This window comes from Bison bison, unplaced genomic scaffold, assembly GCF_000754665.1.
Source record: "Bison bison bison isolate TAMUID 2011002044 unplaced genomic scaffold, Bison_UMD1.0 scf7180017864525, whole genome shotgun sequence".
NCBI classification, from domain to species: Eukaryota; Metazoa; Chordata; class Mammalia; order Artiodactyla; family Bovidae; genus Bison; species Bison bison.
This window is the reverse complement of record NW_011495076.1, coordinates 12,021,649-12,031,474: the sequence shown is the minus strand read 5'-3', so window position 1 is coordinate 12,031,474 and position 9,826 is coordinate 12,021,649. Positions and strand designations below refer to the sequence as shown.

General features: G+C 35.8%; 1 protein-coding gene across 3 annotated transcripts in view; it reads right to left on the bottom strand.

Moving 5' to 3' along the window:
- The window catches only part of MET (MET proto-oncogene, receptor tyrosine kinase), a 115,414-nt gene that overhangs the window by 33,757 nt on the left and 71,831 nt on the right, over positions 1-9,826 (bottom strand). For all 3 annotated transcript variants that reach the window (XM_010831211.1, XM_010831213.1, XM_010831212.1), the window contains exons 6-10: positions 6,015-6,175; positions 4,272-4,374; positions 4,024-4,160; positions 3,208-3,369; positions 2,150-2,249 (exon numbers count right to left, since the gene is read on the bottom strand). In XM_010831211.1, the coding sequence (XP_010829513.1) occupies positions 2,150-2,249; positions 3,208-3,369; positions 4,024-4,160; positions 4,272-4,374; positions 6,015-6,175 (663 nt within the window). The remainder of the gene's footprint in view (positions 1-2,149; positions 2,250-3,207; positions 3,370-4,023; positions 4,161-4,271; positions 4,375-6,014; positions 6,176-9,826) is intronic.

Genomic DNA, 9,826 nt, shown 5'->3' with positions numbered 1-9,826 from the left:
AAATTTGAAAATTAACAAACTTCTGGCTTCTGGGGCATAATGTATGTTAACAAATTAATATGCATTTTGTTAAGAAGGTGATCAATATTTTTATTTTAAAAGATCTGAATTTGTTAGACTGGAAATTTACTCTGGCTGGATCAGTAAATCTAAATCAGACCTGACTAAGAGTTTTCATCTGTTAAATAATGAATGGCTTCAATTCATCATGGTCAGCTTCAGATTCTACAAGAATCAGGGAATATGGAAAGAACACGAGTCTCTTTATGAGATTTTTTGCAAACAATAGTCAAATAGACCCACTGAATTTTTCATTCCTGTCCAAATTGAATCCATTGTTCTATTTAATATCTTTGTGGCTAAAATAACAAATTTTACATTTCCAGATATGCAAACAGATAAGATTCTAATCTTCTACTGTTGTTTCAATCTTCTTTGTCACACCTAGGAGGTTTTTAAAAACTACATATTACAAAGGAATGAATGATGTCACATGTCATCATAATGTTGGTGAGGCAGAGGGAAGAAATCTTAGGCATGATTTTAATAATGTAACCTCAGTGTGAATTAGATAAACTAATAATTTCTCAGACTTCTACTTTAAAAAGTTGCATGCCAACACCAAAGGGGGTTATTGTTATTTTTATTGGTTAATGAAAAATTGCTATGCCTGGTTGTGGAGAACTGATGTCCTTTAAATTAATAGTGGTGGTATTCTAACTTTGTTTGTGGCCATGTGCAGGGATTGGTTTCAAAGCTCTCTACTTCATATGGGGACTCCCTAGAGTATAATCTCTCAGGAATATTATAAAAATCTAATAATACTCTTTAGAGGTGATGCAATGTGGCTGATTGAGAAGGTCAAGAAAAATCTTATTTGAGATGACCTTATTGTTTGGTGATTTGGCTTGACATTTTTAGCCCCAAATTGGTTTTTGTAATTAAAGCACACTGCGGCCTTAGCCTTCAAGAAATATTGGATGGGAATCTAAAAGGAAGTGCTGTAATTCAATCTATTACCTCCCCAATCAAGACCCTGCCTGAGAGGGGGCACTTAGAACTTTCCTAAGTTGCGTGTACAAGTCTGACTAGATTATGGGTATTTTATATCAGAGAAAAACAACAAAATACATAATCTTCAAAATAACTCCAAACTTCCTAAAGTCTGAAGTAAAACTGCCACTTCAATGTGACCCAAAACTGTCAGAGCACAAAATAGGTCAATTTAAGAAGGAATTCAGATAAATTCTGATGGACCTTGCAAATAAAAGAAAAAAGGTGAAGAAGTGTTTCACATCATACCCACTCTAGGACATAAGTATTTTAATGTTCTTTTTCATTATTTGATAACATGCTAACAAAAGGACAAGAGGCATGGTTAAGAAGGGATATGAAAGAAAACACCATACCACTTAGGAAGACATGGATGCTTTGGCAAGATTAAAGGCTTTACCCAGGGGTTTTATTAGACCAAAAAGGTTGATGTTCTATGGGGCATTATAAAAAGGAGGATAGGGAAATGTTTTGGTTTGAATGTTTGCATCCTCCTCAAATTCGTATTTGGAACTCTAATCCCTCACATGATGGTATTTGGAGATGGGGCCTTTGGGAGGTAAGTAGGTCATGAAAGTGAAGTTCTCATGATGGAATTAACACCCTCATAAGAGGAGACACAAGAGAGCTTGCTTACTCTTTCTTTCCCCTCCATGTGAGGATACAATGAGAACATAATCAGCTACAAACCAGGAAGTGGGCCCTCCCCAGAAAGCCAGATCTGCTGGCACCCTGGTCTTGGACTTCTCAACCTTGAGAACTGTGAGAAAAAATAAATGTTTGCTGTGTAAGCCACTCAGTCTATGGTATTTTTGTTATAGAACCCTGAACAGACTAAGACAGGGATGATGTAGTTTGCATTTGTACTGACTGTTTTTTAAAAAACACTGCTTCAAGTTGATAATCATTATTTGTGTCTAAACATTATGTGTGAGTGTGTTTTATGTTAGCCTGAGACTAAATCCTATTGACTACATGCAAGTAAGACAAATAGCAGACATTAAAGGCAAAACTGAAATGTCTCTGGTACCCTGAAAGCTGGCAGTAGAGGCAGAGATGCAGAGTTCTAAGCACAACTATCACGTAGAGGACTTACCACTGTAAAGTTCCTTCCGGCTTCATACACATTTATTACCATCCTTAGGACACTAACTGAATTCAGGTTTTTTCCAACACCTGTTATTGTACTCCCACCACTGGGAGCAAAATAAAATAGAAAAATAGCTATGAGAGGTTCTTTCTCTATCAAGTATTTTAAGAGAGAAATGAAATTAAATCACATGTATTAACTACAAGTTACAGCCACAACTGAAGTCAAATGAAAGTTCAGTGGTAAATTTTCTTTGGAAATAACTTATTTAACCTGGAAATATTTTAAAAATTCATTATTTCATAAGCTGAAGGAATGAATTTCTTTTTATTCACCAAACACACAAAAGAAATATTTTTTCCTGTCTGAAAAAAATACAAAGAAAAATGAATTTAACTACTGTTGCTAGACTGATTGAAATAACAGAAATAAGGCAGACTGAAATGGGTCCAATGAGATACTGATTTGGAGGGAGTCTGGTATTGGCTCAGACAGTAAAGAATCTGCCTGCAATGTGGGAGACCTGGATTCGATCCCTGGGTCAGGAATATCTCACAGAGAAGGGAATGGCAACCCAATCCAGTATTCTTGCCTGGAAAATTCCATGGACAGAGGAACCCTGGCAAGCTATAGTCCATGGGATCACAAAGAGTCGGACAGGACTGAGTGATTAACACACTGGTATAGGGAAAAGCTGTGTGTAAATTAGGTAAGGAAAAATACACTGTAAAATGGACAGAAAAAGGTGATTCCACTTTTAGGCACTAAGGTTAGTAAAGAATTAAAATGTACATAATATAAGTGCTTAAATACTATGATGTTCAGTTAAATTGTTTTAACGAAATCTATTTAGATTAGGATAAAATGGCATGAACTAGCATTGATAAAGTTAAATTGTACTCAGAACCTGACTGTAGTTTTCACTCCTGAATTGGAAAGGTATCCTTCAAAAGAAATGCAATAGTATCAAATCCAGAAATAAAACTATCTTCCTTTTGACTATATGGCAGCCAATCACCCTCAAGTTCATTATTTTCTTATACCCATCAGAAACTTTTACTTACCTAATAAAAGATTTGGTGGGATGTATTTCATAGACAATGGGGTCTTCCCGGTAAATGAAGCTGTTCACCTCTCGGTTGGCTAAGTCAATTTTCAACTTAACAGAAAACTCAGTTGGAGCACTTTGGGCTGGGGTATAACATTCGAGAATACTATGTGAAACACTGAACAAAAAATTAAGAAAATGGATCTTCATTAATAAGACACACATATATTAGAATTATATCCATAAGTCAAAAAGGACATCAGTCAATAGCACCTAAATGGGAATTTCTAGAGGGAAAAAAGCTCTTTTTAATGTGCGGTGTTTGCATTTGACTAGATGCCAGACTTAGCTTTGCTGTAGGCAAGCCATCCGACTTAAAACTATTTGGGATTTTAAGCAATTTTTAAAGTTTTGGTACTTGATTTAAGCTTTCCCATCTCTTAAGAAGCAGAAACGTAACTTCCTAACCTAGTCTCCCTCATGGCTCTCACCACCCCAAAGTGATCTGATCTAATTGTAAATCTTGATGGAAGTGTTTATTGTCAATTAACAGAACCTCACAGCTTATAGCATAGGTGGGATACTAAGTATAACAATAAAGAAGGTGGATGGGAAGACAAACTTACAAGTGGAATTAATAAACCATAAGGGAAGGGTAGGAAAAACAGCAAAAAGGAGTAGAGGGATTCAGGAAGGAAGAAGTTTTTAAAGGTTAGGACAGTAAATAATAAACCTCTTGTCTTTTTGCCACAAAATAACAATATTTTCTTGATTTGTTAGGTACAAATATTCATCCAACTTGACTGATGAAACAAAAGATAAACTACAACACCTTTTTAAAGTACATGTTTTTCCACCAATTGAAATGTGTCTTGAATTTCCACTGTTTAGGTGCTTTCCAGTTAATGTAAGTAAAGTGCCACCAGTTTTTGGACCATAATTTGGAGAAATACTTGTTATTATAGGATCCTGAATAAGAGATAAAAACAAAATAAAATAACCTGTCAATTTTATAACTCTAAGTAGATTAAGTAATAATTAAATATCCTAGTTCATGAGAAAATGAATGCCCAGACTTACCACATAGGAAAACGCACTATACTCTACTGACCCACGGCTGTTTGAAATAACTATGGACATATTGAAATGTTCATTCATTGCAGGACCAACTGTGCATTTCAACCTGAAAAAGCGAAGTTTTATATAAGTCCAAAGGCATTTTCTGGCTTGGTGTTTTATATTAAGAGTTATTATCTCCAAATAGTGAGCTGACTAAATAGCAAGCAGAGTTTCCAAGTAAGCATCAAGACTGAAAATTGTATAGCTCTGTTTCTGTACTATTATGCTAAACTTTATATTGACTGTCTTGTATTATTCATACAGACAAAACAGGAAATGTTAAACATCATCGATGTAGAACTCACCAATTGAAAAGTTCATAATAATCTCAGTCTAATCCTCTACAATTGTAGGCATAATGTTTGGCATACTTATAGAAATGGTATTTTGATAGCATATGAAACAATGGGCTGATTACAACTAAGCAGAAATCTCCTCTTCAAAGTATGTCAAAAGATGCCTTTTTGTGGTTATACACATTTATTTAATAACGATAATGATAAAATAAAAATAGGCTTTCCACAAAATTATTTTTAAATTAATAATATTATTATAATCCTAAAAAGTATAATTTGCTTTATTAAGAAACTTTTAAAAATGAGGATGAATTGTGTCTCACTTTTATAGGCTCTAATTTATAAGCAATGAGCAAGAACTTACAAGGGGGATTTCTTGAATGAATTTTTTTTGCCATTAAGCTAAACAAGTATGACATTAATTGATGTTTTGGCCTCAGTAAAATAAGATGAGTAGATTTAGATCTTTGCATAACCCTGGAAGGAATTCTAGTGTATAAAATAACCACTTGAAAGAATAGGTCAAACTATAAAACGTCAAATGTTTGGTTATTGTTACTACATACTAAAAATTTCTGGGTTCTCTGTTCATTATGGGATTCAGATCTTATACAAGTTACAAGTAGGATATAGTAGAACAGGCACAGGTCTTGGATCAAGAGAGCTGAGTTTGAAGGCCTGTTCAGCTTTTACTCTCTGAATTACCTCTACTAATCTATCTTTCTGAGCTTCAGTTACCACTTTGTAAAATAGGGATAACATTGCTATTTTCTGAGATTTGGGAAAGACTACATGAGATACACTCCTTTCTGGCAAACCATTCCAGTATTCTTGCTTGCAGAATTCCATGGACAGACCATGGGGTCGAAAAGAGTCGGATACGACTGAGTGACTAACGCTTTAACTTTCCATTACACTGTCAATAAAGATCAGCTAAATATAAACTCATCAAAAACAAGGAGTCTCAAAAGTGTGATACAGCCGCTTCACTATTTCTGAGATTCAGAAAGTGAATTTAGAAAAGAGGGTCCATATTGAGCTCTTCTCTGATTTTTATAGAAAAAACTGTTGGAAAGAGTCTCCCTATTGAAGACTTTAGATGGACCAACTCCAGCCAGTGCTACACTTTCAAATCTACCCAGACAATTTCTCGAGTTGTTACAAAAATGGTTGAAAAATTCCCAGATGCTAGATTTTTCTTTTCTTCATCTGAGTAATGTCACTTTCTCCCTCCTTAATCCTGGTGAGTAAATAGTTTTAAAAACAAAATAAATCCACAAGGGGAGTGGTGGACCAAGACATTTTTTAACTCAAGAGATGGACTTTTGGGGCAAGTTTTACAAGTATTCATTCAAAACTAAAACCTGTTTTCCAGCCACACCCTGGCCAAGTGTTTTTAGGTCCTTACATGTTTGTTGTGCTCTCAGTTAAGGTTAAGGTGCAGCTCTCATTGCCAAGGAGAACTCTGGTTTTCTTCAAATCAAATTTATTATTCCTCTTGAATCCAAAGTCCCAGCCACAAACAGTCAGTGTTGTCCCTCCTTCAAGGGGGGCACTAGTTGGAAAAACCTATAAGGACAATATAGAACTTAAAAAGAGCGAGTACATTATTATCTTTCATATGTGTGGAAAACAAACAGACAAAATACGTATCCTCAAAGAATCTGAAATCCTTCCTTCTCCCATTATCTAAAAAAACTGAATTTTCACTGAAGGAAAAAGGGACACAAATCTCAGAGTATCTGGAACAAACATTAAAACTATCTGTCAGGTTGATGAAACAAGTTGTTTTCAGAAGATTTAGAGATGAGAAAGAGGCCAAATTCAGCCTAGGTGGGGATGAAAGGCCTTTTTGGGATGAAGTAGACACACTTTGGGCCCAAACTTTACATTTTATATAATCCATACTTTTATATGCTTATATAATCTGGGCCTCCAGATTGAACTCTGATCAAAACTCCTTCATGGGTCCTAGAAGCCAAGCACCAATATATGCCTTGTTCTGAGTACCAGCTGGGTATATGCTACATGCATATTGTTGCTATGGTATTCCCCACCCAGAGGAGAAAGTCATGCAGTAAAAATACTTCTTTCTGTACCCAGTGTTTTCACAGTTGCATTTAACAGCTATCAGAATATCAGTCACGTATATGATATTTAATACATATATGCCATTCATTCATTCACTGCTGCTGCTGCTGCTTAGCCACTTTAGTCGTGTCTGACTCTGTGCGACCCTATGGACTGTGGCCTGCATGGCTCCTCTGTCCATGGGATTCCCTAGGCAAGAGTACTGGAGTGGGTTGCCATGCCGTCCTCCAGGGGATCTTCCCAACCCAGGGATCGAACCTGGCTATCCTGCATTGCAGGCCAGAATCTTTACCACTGAGCCACCAGGGACGCCCCTATTCATTCACTGTTTATTTATAAATCATCTGCTATGTGCCAGGCATCAATAAATGAATAAGTGAACTTATTTTACTTAATAATTACTTATTCTTAATTCACATTTATTACTAACTACCATTTTTTTCCTTTAAATATAGTCACTATTTGATATATACCAGGTGGTTAGTTAACAAGCTAAAAATGATGTAACATTTAATATAGTCAACATATTCTGTTAGAAATAGATAAAAACAGAATTGGAGAGGGCCTCAAGTGTGATCTGTATTATAGCAATGTTTCTAATTATTTCTTTTGGCATCATTGTATATTTCATTTCTAGGATTGACTTATTTACTTCAGGCTCAGTATTACATAATAATAGGTTCCTTTTATTACTGCAGGCTTATCTTTGGTGTATTAAAAGTAAAACAAATTCGTTAATAAAAATTTGGCAACTGTGTTATAAGATAGCACTAGGCTCTTATGAAGTCTACAAGACAACTATTTTTAGGCTAAAACTATTAAAACAAAACAAATTTCCATGTTAAAAATAAGCTTCTCCTCAGCAGCTTTGTGACAATTGAGAAAGGAAATACTCTTTTGGGGGGACATATTGTAAATTGTGCTGTAAAGTACAATGGTGGGAAAACATAGCACTGCTATACAGGCAACTCAAAAATCAGTAAGGGCATTTGCTGAAGACTAGTTAGTGAAAGTGTAAAAGTGATTCTTTTACACTTTAGAAGAGCTTTTAGAAAAATTCAAATCTGCAAATGTTACCATCCCTCCCAAGTAAATAACCGCAAACCAATGTCATACCCTTGTTGTCAAACCCCTGTAAAAGTCTTAGCCTAATGCCTTTATATAGCTACTTTACCCATGAAATCCATTGTACAGTTGTGCCTTTCATGAAAATTTACCTCGTCCATGTCTAGCCAATGAGAATTGCTAGAAAAAAAATCTGTTTATTATTATGTTAGAAATTCAGTAGGAGAGAAAAAGACATCTAACCCTCCAGGGCTCTCTTCAGCCTGAGGCAGGCACACAGCTGTTATTTCCTCTTTTAATGAGGAGTCTTCCCCACTGAAAACAGCTGCCTAAGGCTGATGTTGGCCCGATCCCACTGCCTAGATCTCCCCTTTCTATGTAAAAACTGAAGTCTGTCACTCCACGTTCATCATCACTTTCTATAGAAGACAAAGGGATTGTGTGATGATTTCAGAAAAGACACTGAGAGTTGGTCAATTGGTGTGCTGGCAACAGATTTGGGTGCTATTAATATAAAACCTCTGTGAGATCATCAGGATTTGAAAGGCCAGCTTTTCTTAGCTTTTCTCTCCTGGCTGAAAATTAGAGGCAGGCAACTGAGCTATTCTGCCTTAGCTTACGGGGTAACGTTCACTCTTCCGGGGGAAAAGGAAAGACACAGTCTTGGACTACACACCCTGGGACAGAACCAACAATGGGCTGGCAAACTGTGTTATCCTGAGGGTAGAGAAACTCTGTGAGAAGGAAATGAGTGTACGGCATAAAGCCACAGAGGCTGGGTCTGGATAGGGTAGAAATAGCCACAAAAATAGCTATTGTCCTTAAACAGGTGAAAATGATTTAAATGATCATGTTTTCAAAACCCATCAGGATAATACATGAGAAAATTAAAATAACAACAACAACCTTGGAAAATTAAAATCTGTCTCTTCAGTAAATGTCACAAATATATTGGTGGCAGTGTACTGCAGAAAAGAGATAAAATATCTCATGTCCCTCATAAGATATCACTGCTGCTTCTTATCTGAGTCTTCTGATCAATTAATAAACTGTTTTACTGTCTCACGGGACTGAACTCTAATCCTACAAGATATGACAATTTTATCCTAATAAATTCAGAATATATTGGAAAGTGCTCTTTCTTTTCTGAAGCATTTTCATTGCTCTTTAAGTACAAGATCAGATAACATGCTTGAAACAAAATAATGGGCTTGCACTCCTGAAATATTTCATACATGGGACTGCAGAGAATCTCAGCCACTGAACATCATGTACCTTGAAAAGTAGGTTGACTTACATTTATAGGAAAGTGAAACTCTACATATTAGCTGGGTTTTGTGCCTGCAGCATTTAAGACAGATAAGAAAAAGATGAATAATCTGTCTTATTCTTTGCAGTAAGAATGCTAAATGTCATGCTCTAGTGCAGCATGAAATCTTCCTAACAACTATGAACCAAAAGGGATTTATGGACTCAGCTGCACTACTTTCTTTCTAACTGTACAGCCCAAGCCTCAGTGAATTGTGCGTGATACAACCCAACCTTTTAAAAATTTCCAGTTAGAGTGCTGGAGTTAGGGAAGGTGGAAGAGGGGAGATTCAAACATTATGAGAGAGTCTAGTTCCAGAAAATTCTAAAATATTTACTGTTTTTAACCATTTTAATGTAGCTTTCATAAATATTAATAACAAAAGGTGGTAAACTGGTCAAAATTAGATGTTTCATTTGTACAGGTTTTCAACCTGCTTTTTATTTAAAACAGCAGGTTGGTTGTTTTTGAAATGAAATTGTTGTGATTTAATTGCATACGCATACATGCACACACACACACACACACACACACACTCCCCATGCCTTTCATGGAATAGCTGCATTCAGATTCCTGGTGTCTCAAACTGCCAAAGCTATGTGTTTTTAAAAGTATAAAACTGCATGTGGTTTTAAAAGTGTATTAAACACACAAACAAAAAGTGCATAAACACTATAGATTTAAATTTGTTGTAATATCTTCTCGTTTATTCTCTAGCTGATCAAGCTGAGGCTTAATAATTGTGTCACACCTAA